General features: G+C 37.5%; 1 protein-coding gene across 6 annotated transcripts in view; it reads right to left on the bottom strand.

Annotated features, from left to right (window-relative positions):
• trps1 (trichorhinophalangeal syndrome I) overlaps positions 1-15768 on the bottom strand; it is a 165356-nt gene that overhangs the window by 8895 nt on the left and 140693 nt on the right. For all 6 annotated transcript variants that reach the window (XM_036129585.1, XM_036129589.1, XM_036129587.1 and 3 more), the window contains one exon: positions 6968-7090. In XM_036129585.1, coding sequence (XP_035985478.1) covers positions 6968-7090 — 123 coding nt within the window. The remainder of the gene's footprint in view (positions 1-6967; positions 7091-15768) is intronic.

Below are 15768 nucleotides of genomic sequence, written 5' to 3'. Positions count from 1 at the left end.
ATGTGTGTTTTACAAATTAAAGCCTGAATATTGGGCTGTGCATTTGTATTCTGCCCCGTAAGTGAATACCTTGACAAAGTGTTTTGGAGTAGGATTTGTTCAGGTTTGTGAATCTGTAGACTGAAAATACTGGGTATTCACAAAATAGCTCAAGCTTATTCAGATTTGCATGAACATGAAAATGCTTTGTTCCACTGTAGCTGGTAAATGTATGTTTCAGGTGAACCTCTAGAGCTTTTTGCAGCCTGTAACAGGTGTTCTGCCAGGGCTGCCCTGTGTTAAGCTATTTCCATCTTCACATCAACTCTGACCAGCTTCTTTATCCCTGACGAAGAAAAAAAAAAAAAACACCCACACCATGATGATGCCACCACCATGTGAAGATGGTGATGTGCAGTGTGAGTTTTACTCTTTACATAACATTTAGCATGTAGGTCAGAAAGTTAAATGTTGGTCTCATTTGACCAAGGCACTTTCTTCCACTTGGCTCTTATGTCCCCTACATGGCTTGTTGCAAACTGGAACCAGGTCTTTTTATGATTTTCATATCAATAATGAGATTCCTTCATGCCAGTCTTTGCAGTAGTGCCATTTGTTTTCTCATTTTGGATGATGGATTGAAAAATCTCTATTCAGCTCAGTTTAGTTTATTTGTATAGCGGCAATTCACAACACGTCATCTTAAGGCACTTCACAACGTCAATTCTGTTGAATCATACAGACAGATTGTTTAAAAAGTTTTTTTTGTACCAAAACAGTGCTTTGTGAGATGTTGAAAGTTTTGGATTTTGTTTTATAATCCAACCATGTTTTGAAATTCTCCACGACTGACCTGCCTGCTGTGTTCTTTGAGCTTCGTGATGCTTTTTGCTCACTAATGTTCTCTAAAAAAAACAAAACTCTGAGGCGTTTACAGAACAGCTCGGTCATGCAGAGAATAAACTGCAAGTGGAGTAATTTCACTAATCAGGTGATTTTTCAGGGCAATTCATTGCACTGGATTTTATTTAGCAGCATAAGGGAAAATAGTTTGAATACAAACACTAAAATAAAATAAAACATGAATCATTTTCTTTCCATTTCACAAACACGGGCTAATTGGTATCTCAGCATTTACATCTAAAATGTTACTTACTGAAACCTGCAGAAATGCTGCTGCATGTATTAGTGTTACATTATGAGAAAAGCGGCGACAGAGTCGTTTAGTCAGGATAAAGGAGCTAAGAAGGTCTCATTTTTGGCTTGGAGTCTAGTGGCTCCTGAATTTGTTAAAGAGAAAAATAACATCAGCCATAAAAATGCAAAGGTCCTCAGCACACCTTCCCAAGTGAAAAAAAAAAAACACAATAAGGGTATCAACCAGAAATCAATAATAGCTTTTTTTTTGTACAAAATAATAATGGAAAACTGTCTGTACTTTAAAAAAAAAAAATGCAAACAGTCTCCACTGTTAACCGAGGGACAGATTTTTATACACAATCTTGAAGTCTGGGTCAATATCCTAAACAAGATTACACCACTGGGAGAAGCGGCAGCCTAAACACTGACTAAATTATAACACAGACATTTCTCTAATTCTCTATAGTTTTCCTGTTTGTTTTTCTTTCCAAAGAGACATAAACAAAGCGGAGAGATAAATCACGAGTGGGAAGCAGCGTGTTGAGGAAGCAAGAGGAGAGAGAGGTCAAGAAGAAAGAGGAAGAGAAAAAGGAAGCACTGGAGACCCACTTCCAGACTGTGAAGCTGGGATCTGAATCAGCAGACAGTGGAAGCTGACAGAAACAACTACTACTGGAAGACTGATCGATTTCTCGGCGGTCTGGTGATAGATGCAGCTTTCCCACAATGCACTGCACAAGGAAAATTACAGACAAATTATTCTATGATGGCATAAGGACTTGACGGCAATGGAGATCTGCAAACCTGACAGGTTGTAAAATATTAAAGCTCCAGTCTGAGTGACAGCTCTAAAACTCAGTATTTAGTCTGAAACGCCTTTTTCTTCCTTGCCAAATAAAAAGCTAATTTCCTTCCTGCTTGCCTTTCCACCCCAAAGATTATTTGACTTATTTGACTAATTTACAGCTTGTTCAGATATTAGGGCACATACAGGGCCTCGCAGAAGTATTCATAACCCTCAAACACAAACTTGAATGTATTTTATTGGCATTTGAGGTGATCAACACAAAGTAGTGCGTAACTGTGCAGTGGATGGAAATTTGTAGGTTATTTTCTAAATGTTTCACAATTGAGGATCTGAAATAAAATCAGTCTAATTGTATTCAGCGGCTTTCACTCTGATCCACGTAAATAAAATAAAAAGCAATGAAAAGTTTATTAATCACCTGATTGTAATTTAATCTTAGCATAAATCCAGCGAATGTGTTAAAGCTTCAGAGGTTTATTAGAGGAGATTAGAGAACAAACAACCAATATCATAAGGACCAAGGAGCAAAGCAGACGGTTTGAGGATAACGTTGTGGAGAGGTTTAAAACAGGGATGGGTTCTAAAAAAAAAAAATACCCCAAGCTTTGAACATCTTCCAGAGCGTTGTTCTATCCATCAGCAGAAAATGAAAAGAGAATGGCACAAAGGTGAACCTACAGAAACGTGGCCGTCCCCTGAAACTGAAACAGAGGTAGCTGAAAAAGACGTAAACCATCCCAAACTTTGTTGGATAGAATCTGTTAACAGGACATTTATTAGTTGTGCGGTCCACATATCTGTTTTTTTTTTTTTTTAATGGAAGAGTGAAAAGAAGAAACCCATAGTTCAATCAAAACCATTAGAGGCAGTGTTTAAAGTAGGTGGCACAAGCCATGTGGGACAAGTTGCTCTGGTCTAATGTGACCAAAATGTAATTCTATAAATCTAAATTTACATGTCGTAACTAACAATTAACGACATGTGAAATTCTATGGGAGGCAGAAATGGCATTTCTATTCTAAACGCTGTGCATCAACCTGAACACACCATCCCCTCTGGTGAAACATGGTTGTGCCAGTGTCATGCTGTAGGGATTGTTTTGTTTAGAGGGGGACAGGGAAGCTGTTCAGAGTTTTACCTCCAGCAGGACAAACTCCCCAAAGATGAAGCCAGAGCTACACTTGAACTGTTTGAATCTGTTAGACTGATCCAGTCAAAGCTAAACTGAAAACCAGTGGCAAGACTTGAAAAGTGATGTTCAGTGACACACTCTGTCTAATCTGACAGAGCTTGAGCTATTTTGCAAAGAAGAATGACAGCCTAACATTTTTAACCAATGTGTGAAGATGGTACGGACAAAGTATTACAGCTGTAACTGCAGACAATGCTGGTTCAGTCTTACTATGTATTGACTAAGGGCTCTGATATATATATATATATATATATATATATATATATATATATAGATATATATATATAGATATATATATATATATATATATATATATATATATATATATATATACATACATACATACATACATACATACATACATACACACACAAGTCACAATTTCTAGATTTATATTTTAAACAAGTTCTAAAGACAAGCATTATTTTTTTCTTCCAATTCTGAATTATGGATAACCCTGTGTCGATTTCTGACATAACAATCACGATAAAATACAGAAAAATCACTGCACGTGTTTCAGAAAGGAGGATTAATTTCTGTAACCAACACCTTGTGTTTTGAATGAGCCTGAATTATTCGGCTCACTGGCAAAGAAGGCTTAGTCATGATAAAAACTGCAGTTAAATTAAGAGGATTTTTACACGAGGAAAAAAAAAAACTCAGTTCTTTGCTTTTTGTGTGTCTAATCCTGTGCATGTGAGATGCTCAAATCAAACAATGCCATCAGTTGTGATGTTTTGCACTTTTATATAAATAGAGATAGATGGTATAATACCTAGGCTGACTAACTGCCAGTAGGCATAATTCTTGCTCAATTTATCAGTGCCTCCATCTGTTTCCATCCCGAATGTAGAATTCGGCATTTTCTCTTAATCTCTGCGACCGCCTCCATCTCTCACTCTTCAGATGCCCTCTGCCCCTTCATTATCCTCGCTCTGCCTTTATCTTTTCCTCCATTTTTTTTCCATCTAACTTTATTTGTCTATCCAACCCCATTCCTACTCTTCATTTCTTTCCATCTGGCTCTTTATTCATAACTCTCCTTTCCCTTCGCAGACTCTCAAGTGTTTTACTAGCTGCTATCCTCTCTAATAATGTGTGTAGAGCGTATAAAACTTTTATTATGGGATATAAAATATGGTTGTCGTGAAGACTGCCAAGAGTGGAGGGAGCCGGGACGTGATTGGAGCAGCAGATGAGACGAACGGGTTGAACCAAGGACATCTTTGGGGGTAGGAAAGAGGAAACGACGTGGTAGCTTCTTTCCTCACTACTTTCTTCAGTGACCTGTCATCTTCCTAACAGGGCTGTGGTTTGGTTAACCCACTCCTTCATTCATTAATGCAGTTTATTTAATTTATTTTGGTTCAAAGCATTTACATCAAACTTTTAACAGGGCTCCTACATGTAAAAACCCAACATTTACAAACCCAGCTTTCCAGAGTTCACAGTTCTTTAGGCATATTTTAGGATGGAAGGACACAAGGAAGGAAGGAAAGAAGGACACAAGAAGGGTGCACCTAAAGGAGGAATAAAAAAACAAAGGAAGGATGGACACAAGACAGGAAGAACAGAAGTATATTAGGAAGTTAAAGAGGAAAAAGGGAGGAAGTTAAGAGGATACAAGGAGAGATCCCTGAAGAAAGTGAGGAACAAAGGAAGGAAAGTGACAAGGAGGAAATGATGTAAGAGCACAAGGAAGATGGGAAGGAAGGAAGGACCCAAATAAGGACAGGAAGGGACAGAAGAAAGAATAGGAAGTAGGATATGAAGGAGGATGTAAGGAAGGACACAAAACAGATAAGGATATAGAACATAAAGGAGAGGGAGGAAAGACAGAATATTCAATCAATTTGATAGATAATTAAGTCTGAATAAAACTAATATTTTCCATACTGCAGACCAGATTTGACCAAACTGTGTAGGAAACCAGTTTTAAAGGCGAAGAAACATGAAAAGTGTAAGTTAGAGGCCCTGTATAACTCTGATATTATTTGTAAAGCGCATAATTAGATTGAATACCTTGAGAGGGTGGCTGAATAAGCTTGATATCCTCAAGTCAACTAAAAATCAAGCTGCCTCTTTATCTCAGCTGAACTTCGTGCGGTCTAATTAAATTTGGGATTTCCATCGACTTTCCCCAGGCTTTGATGGTAAACTCCATCCATTCCATCATATTTCTCACTCCATGGGACTGGCTCGCTGCGACTGCCGGAAGACTCCCTAACTCCCAGCACTTGCCAAATTAACTATACTTTCCTTTTTCTTTTCCTGCTGAACTACTTTTTTCCACAGTGAGAGTTAAAGAACTGATAGAAAGCATTTAACTGCATTATGCACAATTTCATTTGCATCGTATGCTAATTGGCCACACAGGAGGAATGATAATTAGTGGAAGAAGCCACCCTGCATGCGCACTAAAACAGAACAGTCCATAAAATGGCAACTGAACAACCTTTCCTTTATGAGTCTCATATGAGTGGATAGCAGTTTAGCCCTTCAAATTAATTTTCATCACTCAGACAAATTTCCTTTTACTTATTACCAAAACTTCACTCCCATCTGATTCCCTCATTACAGAAACTGGCTTGGAAATTTAATTTGGTGCAGTTATTACTTATCGGACAGATAATTTCAGCAATTGTATTAGAGGTGAACAGGGTAAGATTACGAAAAGGTATTTGCAATAATGCTCCTTGTGCGATTTCTTACACCATAAAAACTGGAGAGCCTAACATTTCTTTGTATTACAAATTTAGCAAAATATTACTTTTAAATAAGCAAAGGAAATTAATTGGCAATATTCACAGAAATTGTATTTAAATAAAGGAAAGCCGTTGTCCAAACTAATGCTTGCTGATAAATCTAACAAGTTGTTTTGGGAGCTTTTTAAGACATTTCTTGAAATTTAGTTCCTGATTGAATTCTGTAAAAATAAAAGTATTACAGTAAAGTTAAAATTTAACTTATTCTAGAGTGTAAGCTTATTGGTATTTTTTTTTTTAGCTCTGGCATGTGACTAAAATGCTTATATTGCACATTAAATGAAGTGCCTCAAAACTCAGATCAGTAAATTATTTTCAATTTACTTAATAAAAGTAATTGATTCATACTAAAACACGCTAGAAAGGACCTGATGGGGATACTGTTTAAGATTATGGTTATTTAAAAAATATATAAAGAGGACATTTTTTGAGCACTCATTCAAAACTTGTTGATAAACAACAACACATACAGGAACTCACACATGGGGTTAATATACAAAGTATGAATTAGATGTGTACAGATGAGTAAGTCGAGGTACCCTATAAAGACCACAGTAATTTCCAGGGAAAAATGCTAATTCTGTTGATGAAAGGGCTTGATGTGTCATCATGCTGCCCAAAAAAAGACAAGAACACCTGAAATGTGTTTAAACATAATTCCCTGGCATTTTCCTCTTTTTTTCCTTAGTTCCCAGAGGATTTCTGTCAATACACCAGTCAATCATCAATCATCAACAATGGAAAAATTGTTGTATAACTGCTGCTCCACTGGAAATTTCTGGAAATGAAGACGAAAAACAAATAAAGTGGAAATAACCTTTTCAAAATTTAGACTGAAGATTTAATTTTTAACTGAAAACCATTATTTATCAGGAAGAAATATTGGATTATTTGCAATAACTCTGCAGACATGTAATTTATTATTTAACAGAAATAATGACAAAGAAAATGTTTGGGTAAACATTGCAAAAGTGATATTATTTCAAGCCAATCCATGTTTGTCCTATTTCCTTTTAGTTTGCCCAAGATACACTATGTAAACTGCGATGCACCTGTTGGCGTCCTCGCCTGCCGCTGACTTACCGAGTGCAGTTTTTGGTATAAACCGCATGCGTTGCAGACGTAGCCTCCATTAGCGTTTTTCCTCCACAGCGACGTCTTGGTGGTCAGGCAGTTTGCACAGAAAACCCCGCTACCTCTGCGTCGCTGCAAAGAGACAGAACATCGTGCAAGATTAGACACCTGAAGCAAAACTTTCAAAACATGACACAACAAATACTGGCATACATTATAAGTTATAACGAGAATGGAGGAGCAAAACGGTGCTGACAATTTTTGCCTAATTTGAAATAATTCCCTTTTAATGGGCACGCTACAGATGACTGAACCGGTAGATGAGGTTCTGAGACAGGCAGAGAGAACGACCACCTTTGCTTTGGGGCTGAAAAAACAAGGAGCTCTCATTTGTCATGCCATTTTGTAACAACGCCAGACACATTCATCTTTTCCAAAATAAAAAAAATAAAAATAAAAAGCAGTGTGAAAAATAAATAATCCAATTCCAAGGAATAGGTTGTTAGAGTTGAAAAACTGAATATGTATGACTCTTGAGATTGTTCAGTGATTTTTTTTTTTTTGTACATATAAGTGCTACTTCCAAGGCATGTAAATGAATGACTTAGACTTTCACCTTGCAGCCACAGAAAGTGTTGCTTAGAACTGCAGCAGGCCGATGTTTGACTTTTTTGCTGTATGAGCGTATGCTTCCTCCTATACGTACCTCTGCAGTTCACGGTGCAGCGGTGCATACAAAAGCAGTGTGTGCAAGGAAGGGTGTGAAGTGGTGATGGTGGGGGGGTGAAAAGGCCAATTGTTGTGGCAATGTGCTCCATCACAGTAATGAGCCAATCACAACGTTTCTCCATCCCATTAAGCCTCTGGCCCCACTCACCACCTTTATGACCCTTTGAGGACAGCATACCTCATCTTTCTCCTCTGTGACTCAGTTTCCCAGTCTCTCAAAGCATTTCTTTCTCTCTTTCGGTTATTAAAATGAAATTTCATCATTGTTTGTCTCTTGTATTTATTTTCTTCCCTCTTCAGTCTTTCAAATCCTGTTCTCAGCCAGGGAGAGATCAGCAACCGTTGCTCCCATGATGACAACATGAGAAATGATTGTGTTGATGGCTAGATTCCGATGGCAAACAATTAGCGGCCTTTTATAAACGCAACAATATGGAAAATATGCATCAGGCTGGTTTCCATGACCATATAGGATGTGGTATGATGTAAGACAAAGCAGGTAACACTTAAGGAAATTGCTTGGAAAGAAAGAAAATGGAAACAAAAACAGCCATTTTAACCATGCAGGGCATAGTGTAAAAATATTTTCAAGCTCGTGTGTCATGTTAAATCCCTATTGGTGCAGACAGATCTTTTTTGAAGCAACAGTAAACAAATTTGCTAAACTTTCCCCACCTACTCTCACTAGTGCTAACTTTTTGTCATTTGGTGTTCATGACACGGCTGAGAGCTATGCATCACTTAAAAAAAAAAAAAAAAAAGCTCAGAACATCCAGCTTTACAAGTTAAAAACACTGAGTGCCTCACTTCAACCAGGCTGTGGGTAGTCTCAGAGCTACAGATGGAACCACTTCGAGCACCTCCACTCAGCATCTGCTTGCTGCTGCCAGCTAAAAGCATAAGAGCCCAGTAGGCGCAGCTCTGTCTGGGTTATTTATTTATTGCACTTTTTTTTTTTTCACTGCAGGTATCAAATCCCAATAAACCACTTAATGTTCCTTGTGGGATCCCGCATGTGGACACATAAATAATTACCTGACTGATTCAGTCAAAATACATGTGAAAAACATAACTCACCATCCAGAGAAGGGAGTGGCACTGTTTGAGAGGTATAAATTGCCTAAATTAAATAAACTAAATAAAAAAAAAAAAAAAATAAAAATTATAATATATATATATATATATATATATATATATATATATATATATATATATATATATATATATATATATATATATATATATATATATATATATATATATATATATATATATATAAATAAAAGCCATTACCAGGCTTAAAAATTATCAGCTATTTTATAGTATTAATGTAAATATAGCAGACATGTTTGACTGCTTGGTCTATTTCAGCCACAGCTAGCGTCGTCTCTTTTCAAAGTACAAAATTCAGAAGATCTGCGAAACAAAAAAGGGAAGAAAATCCCAGAGACAAATAACTACATTTGTAAATAAAACACACAATGATGAGATTAATAAATGACACTTTAAATTATTATGCAAATAATCCCGTTAAGATAAGTATACTTTTGTTACTTAGGTCTTATTAGGGTTCTAAAATAAGTTGTCATACCAGCCATACATCAATTAACCCCCTCTTGGGGACATTTCAGATCTGCTTGACCAACAATGATTTCAACAAATTTTCTTAGTCTGCATGATATCACCACATGACTGTATTAACTGCAGTCATGTGGTGATATGCAGTAAACACCATCAGCAGTAGATCGTTTATCTTTATTTTGGAGTGACCAGGAGACAAAAGCTATCATATTTTGCAGTCGGCTGGCTCAAACGAGGATCAGAACCACAATCAGTAGAAATAAGATGTAATACTAACATTTAGGCATTTTTAAGATTATTTTCTTCACAGGGTATAAAAATTGTAATTACTAAAAGAAATACATTGGTATGGAATGGTTAATTATATGGGTAATGTTTTTATAATTATGAAATAGTGATGGGTGGGTACAACCTGTGTGTACAAACTGACCAAAAGAAAATGCAAAAAAAAAAGAAAAAAAAGAAAAAGAAACAAAACATGAAACAATATTGTTCATTTTTAATTGTTAATACTGACATGACATATTGGCACATGTTTTGATATTTATTGTCGATTTTAGTGATTTCAGTCTTCAATAGAAAAATTTTGGTTTCTTGCCCACAACATACAGTAAATGTGGCAGCGACTGGTGACCCAAACCACAGCGAGCTGAAGGACATAAACTCTGCTAATAAGCAGCAACCTCAACAAACTTCATTCTTTTTCTATATTGCGTTTACTTATTTACATGCAAAATACAGGGATAGTAGTCAGTTAAATCTTGTTTGGTTTTCGGGTGACCACCTGAGTCTTTTGTGAGTTAAAATTGAAAAAAATCTCCACAACTGTGAGAATACACAGCCCTAAATATTACAGGGTGGGTTTTGAGTATTTCCACTACTTTTTATTTTTTTTTTGCCTCATTCAGCCAGAATTAGGATAGAAAATCTAATTTACTTCTTTTCCCAACAACCTAATACATGTAATAAACACCTGAGCTCATCTAATCGGTCTCTGTGGAACATGTGTTTTATGACGACCTGACATCAGACAAAAGGACACCTTCATGACCAAACCCTCAGCAAAGCACCAAGCCAGACCTTGTGTGTGTTCCTGCGAGTGCATGGGGAGCTCACCATACGGTCACCACATGTAAAGAGACAGAGCCAGGTGATTGATTGATGTATGCTTCCTGTGTGTGTGTGTGTGTGTGTGTGTGTGTGTGTGTGTGTGTGTGTGTGTGTGTGTGTGCACAAGTGTCTGTGTGTATAGTGTTGCAAGCCAAACAGAGTGTCTGTCATCAGAATTCGGTTTCCCTCCGAGTTTCCTAAATAACTCACATATGGCCCCACAGCTGCCCCTTGTTGCTGCACACGTACACCTGAAAATATTTGCTTCCACCAGCTAATGAAGCAATGCTCAATTTGGATTCGAAGCCATGATTCAAGAGGTGTGTTAGGGAAACATTCACTATATCCTGAATCTGGGTAAGAAAGAGCTCAATGTGTGTGTGTCTGTGAGGTTATGGTTCAAGAGTCAATTACACAGGAAAGGCCGGTTTGAACTCATATCAGGTTCAGGTCTCCCAACATCCTTTTCAGTCAGCACCTTGTTGGCTTGATATTTGCAGAAATGAAGAAGCTCAAACACCTCAACACACATCATTATGTCAACATAAAGTTTAAAGCTAAGTGCTGTACACGCCTGTCTTCATATAAGTCAACAAAGTTTCTGGGCAGGATGTAGCGGTGCTAACTAGCAAACTGTGTGGGCTTCAGTGTATGTTTTGCTGATTTATTACTGATACCTGGCCTCTCCCACTCACCTCAGCCTGCACAAAAAGGGTTGAAGGTAATTACAGTTCAGAGGCTTAATGACGTCTATTTATCTGCGGCCGATAATCGTTTATTTGTCACCAACATAACGCCCTCTGACATGCAAACAAACATCGGCTAAGTGCACACACACACACACACTCAAAAAGACAGATGCACAGTGCAAACCCAGCGATGTTCAATGGTGAGGAAAAAATAGAGGCGTTCCTCAAGCCAAAACAAAGTCCCAAACTGAACTTTGAGAGTGGTTTAATGGAAAATAGCTGCTGAAAACTCGAGACAAGAACAGCGATTTATGCAGTGCTGAAACATCTACTTAAACATAATCCTGCTGTTATCTGGCGAACATATTTTTTTGCTGGATGTCCGAGCATGCTCCAACAAGTACAGCAGCACTATCAGCTGTACACCGTGACTAATGACGACAAGTTGGACACGTGCTTAACACTAGGTTGATAGGTCCAGTTGTACTGGTAAGAAAACTGTCAATCTTTCATTACATTACAGCAATCCCTTACCAAGCAAGGGCTATAAGACATTTTTTTCTTAAAGAAAAATATTTTAAGGAATGTTAGATGGGTGGACAATTGGATGGAGAGGGAGAGAGAAATAGAAATAGGGATGGCAGGGAAAGGCAATTACATGAATAATACAAATAATCATAATGATTAGTTCTCATGTGACTACAACAAAAGAAACTTGTATAATTATATTTCATGGGTCTAGACAACAGATTGATGGATGGGTGGGTAATGGAGAGGAAGATGATTCGAAGGACAGAGTGATAATTGATGAATAGACAGATAAACAGATGAATGGACAGGCAGACATTTTGATGGATTAATGGAGAAATGGATGGATGGATGGATGGATGGATGGATGGATGGAGTGCTGGGCAATATATTGACAGACAAATGGATGGATGGATTTCTGACTTTCCTGGATTTTAATTGAGACCCATAAAATCTTGTGTTACAAGGAATAAACCTAAACCGACATTTCTAATCAAACCCTCAGAAATTGACCACATTTGCAAGTCCTATCACCGTTAGGAAACTAATGAAAACAGCAAAAATTAAGAGTACCAGTCAGACAAAGAGGGCACATAAAACATTAAGTGGTTTAATAACTCCCAATCAGCTTGGTCAGTTTCTGCTCTAATGCACACGCAGCTCTTAGCAGAAAGCCTTTGTGTCCCTTATGGTGTTCAATTTAATGGGCTACACGACCTAACTGCAGTTAGTTGGAGAAAATATGGTCACTTTAAAAAAAAAAGCTACATTTCATCATTTCATGAATCAAAAATCTGATTTAACTTTTTGGAGACTTTTGTAGTTCTGCCGTGTTTTTACCAACTTTCCCTGAAATGAGCTGCAGCCAGCATCATTCTTCAAATTCCCAATTAATTTGGGGGGTTGTTTGATGTATCTTTTTGCAGCTCTCCTCTTAAAATACTATAAAAACCTCACTTAATTTGGATGTCTTTTTCAATTTCAAACATATGGTGCTTCCATGCAGTTACTGAACACTTCAGCTGTGGCTCTGAGTCCACTTTGGGATTCTCAGGAAGCCATACATTTGCAGGTGCTGCACCAACTGTTTATGCTGCTCACTCTGTTGGATCGTCAAGGGGGAGCTGGCTGGAACAGAAAAGCATCCGAGGGTTTGGGTCCTGTAGTAGCATTGAGCCTTTCTAATGCATTTCACCATCTGCAAAGAATGTGCGGTAACATCTTAGAGCAGTGGCCGTGCAGCCTCACTTAAAGTAATTCAGTAAAGGACAGCTGTGCATGAGCTGCTTTAAATCTGAAGAGTTTATACCCCTTTAACTTGTTTTTAAGTCTTTGGACAATAAGTGTGTCAAAGTAAAATTAAACATAAAAATATTAAAATGCTTAATGTTATGTGGCATAATATTGAGAGGCAAAAATGTCAGGAGAAAAGATGGCACTGAGGTCTGAAATGCATTTCTAAACAAAGTCTTTCAAAATGAAATTAAATTCAAATCACTTACAGACAAAGTCATCCCTGCTTTTAACATACAGACACACACACACACACGTATACACAAACGCACTTACACTGACACTTGCATTAAATCAGCGATTATTTAATCAAGCTAGAAGAGTAGCTGGAGGAATTAACTGAATTCCATACTGCCAGGACCAATATCCTATACAATGGATCTCTCTCTCTCACACACACACACACACACACACACACACACACACGCTTACATTCAGGTGGAAATGAGAACAAGAAATAGAGCTGCGCAGGAGGATACAAGGATCATTTCAGATAAAGATTCACCAAATTAATCCTGTCTGTAACTTAAACACACACACACACACACACACACACACACACACACACACACACACACACACACACACACACACACACACACACACACACACTGAAAACCAACTGCAGTTTTTCTGAAAGCCCACTCTGCATCCACTCTGTGTTTCTGTGCATTAGTTCATGTCTACTTGCGCGTTATGTGTACAGCCGCAGAAGACCATCTCAGCAATTCTGTTATGTGCATTTAAGCGGCTTCACATAGTACCATAATTGGATCTAAGTTGAACAAATTTATGCAGAATTGACTCCAAATTAATTCTGCTTGTCACTTTTATCATACGAGAAGCCAACAAGGAAAACAAGGGGATAAACTTTTTAAGATGACCTTTTGTTGTATGCTCTTTGAGGGGCTGATAATTTTTTATTTTGTTGTAAAGAATCTGATATTTCCCACGTCGGTATCTCTTTCAGTGAAGAAGTATTCAGGTGTAATCTGACTGTCGAATGGAGCAATCAGGAGTAACTTATTGCCCAGATTGTGTAAATATGACTCTAAAATGTGTCTCTCTTGCTGCTCACTTCAAGCAGTGCTGGTGTGATAATGAGGCACATCAAACATTACTTAAAGAGGGTATCTTATATTTTAGGAAGAATAACCCAAATAAAAACTGATTTATTACTCTGAGTAAAAGAAGCCACTGTTTTTAATTTGTTTCAATTATCACTAGCTTTACGTTTACATTTCCTATCACAAGAAATGATTTCAAGGCACCACAGACGGCTATACTGAACACCTTAATATACAAGGACCCCAGATTCCTGATTATTAGGTCCAGTTTTTAAAGACAATATCAATGAAGAGTTTTATTTTTTTTTTATCCTTTTAGTATAATAGAAGACAAGGACAACCCTTGTGATAAATCAACTTTTTTAACAACTTAGACTGCCTAGTTACCAGTATTTGAAGATCATCCTCAATAGTCATTCCAGCTACAATAAATATGAACAAAAACAAAATCTTGACAAGATATTCCGAAAATAGCTTTAATTAACTCCTGTTTTCTTTGACAGCATTGGGACTTTCCTCAACAGTCAGGCATAATGCCTAATTGATCTTACAATTGAAATTTAACAGAAACAGAGTCAGGAAAAATCAAGCCAGATGTGGAAAAGTCTATAAAAATGGCTCCTCTGTTATTGCTGTTTTTAGAACAGAACACAATTCTGTGAATGCATGAACTAAGCCTCAACATAAACTGTTTAATAATCTCCATATAATGCAGTCCACATGGATCCACCACAAAAACAAAACAAATTAAAAAAAAAACATCTGAGCTTTCCTAATTATCAGCGTTAGCGTGGACTGGGAAATGATTATAAATTAGTTTTGACTGCCCTACCTTGTAAGAGAAGTGCATGAATGTTCAGCAGTGCAAACTGAGAGTCTGCATAGCATAGTGACAGGTAAAATACAGCTTTTACTGAGCCATCGTTCCAATATTTGCACAGCATTCATTTATCATCTCTAAGTTGTGATGCTTATCTACAACATTTTTTGACCTATCCAAAAATTCCATGGTAGCCTAGCTAAGATGTCGGCAGCATTGAAAGGTGATAGGAGAACTTTTTAACTTAAAGCCAAGTATGTTTATAAGCCACCAGAAGAGCTACTCATTGCAGTTTTATCCATTTCTCTTTGCATTTTGTACTCCAAAACAAACCAGTATCAGTTTGTGTCTCATGTTAAGTTGTTAATTTTGAGTTATGTAGATAAATAATAATAAATCTGTTTGGGCCATTTTTTGTATATATATATATATAAATCATGGCACATTATGACAACTGATCACAAGGTGTAGTATATTTCTGTTTCCTTTAGGAAACTTTCCTTTAGGAAAACTATGTACAGCAGACCAAAAAGAAGAAAAGAAATACCAGAGCAGGATGATACCGCCGCAAACATCTAAACTTTCCGCAAAAGAATAGTGAGGTCAGTGTCTCTCACTTTCTCTCACTCACACATTAATGTGGACCACAGTGTGTGGCCTGCTTCCTTCTTTTCTTTCTTTGTGAACACTTCTTTCCGGAGCCTTTTTCCCCCTCGCCTTACTGCTTTTCTTCCTGTGCTTGGTTAATACAGTAGAAGCTACCTTTTGTGGCACAGTGAGGTCCTCTGTGTTTGTGTGACCTCAGCCGAGAGCCTTAAACAGACCAGGCCACACACAAACACACACAGAAGGAAAATCCTATTTTCAGTTAACTAATTTTGATAAACGATTGCAGATGCATCGACGTCACAGTCAGGCACTGCGGGCCTAAGCCTGATAACTGGGTGAACAATGGGAAGGGGCCTGGAGAGAGGTGAAGAATCAACAGAGAAC

Source organism: Fundulus heteroclitus, unplaced genomic scaffold (assembly GCF_011125445.2).
Source record: "Fundulus heteroclitus isolate FHET01 unplaced genomic scaffold, MU-UCD_Fhet_4.1 scaffold_187, whole genome shotgun sequence".
NCBI lineage: Eukaryota > Metazoa > Chordata > Actinopteri > Cyprinodontiformes > Fundulidae > Fundulus > Fundulus heteroclitus.
Note: the sequence above shows the minus strand (reverse complement) of the source record. Positions and strands in the feature narration are given on the sequence as shown.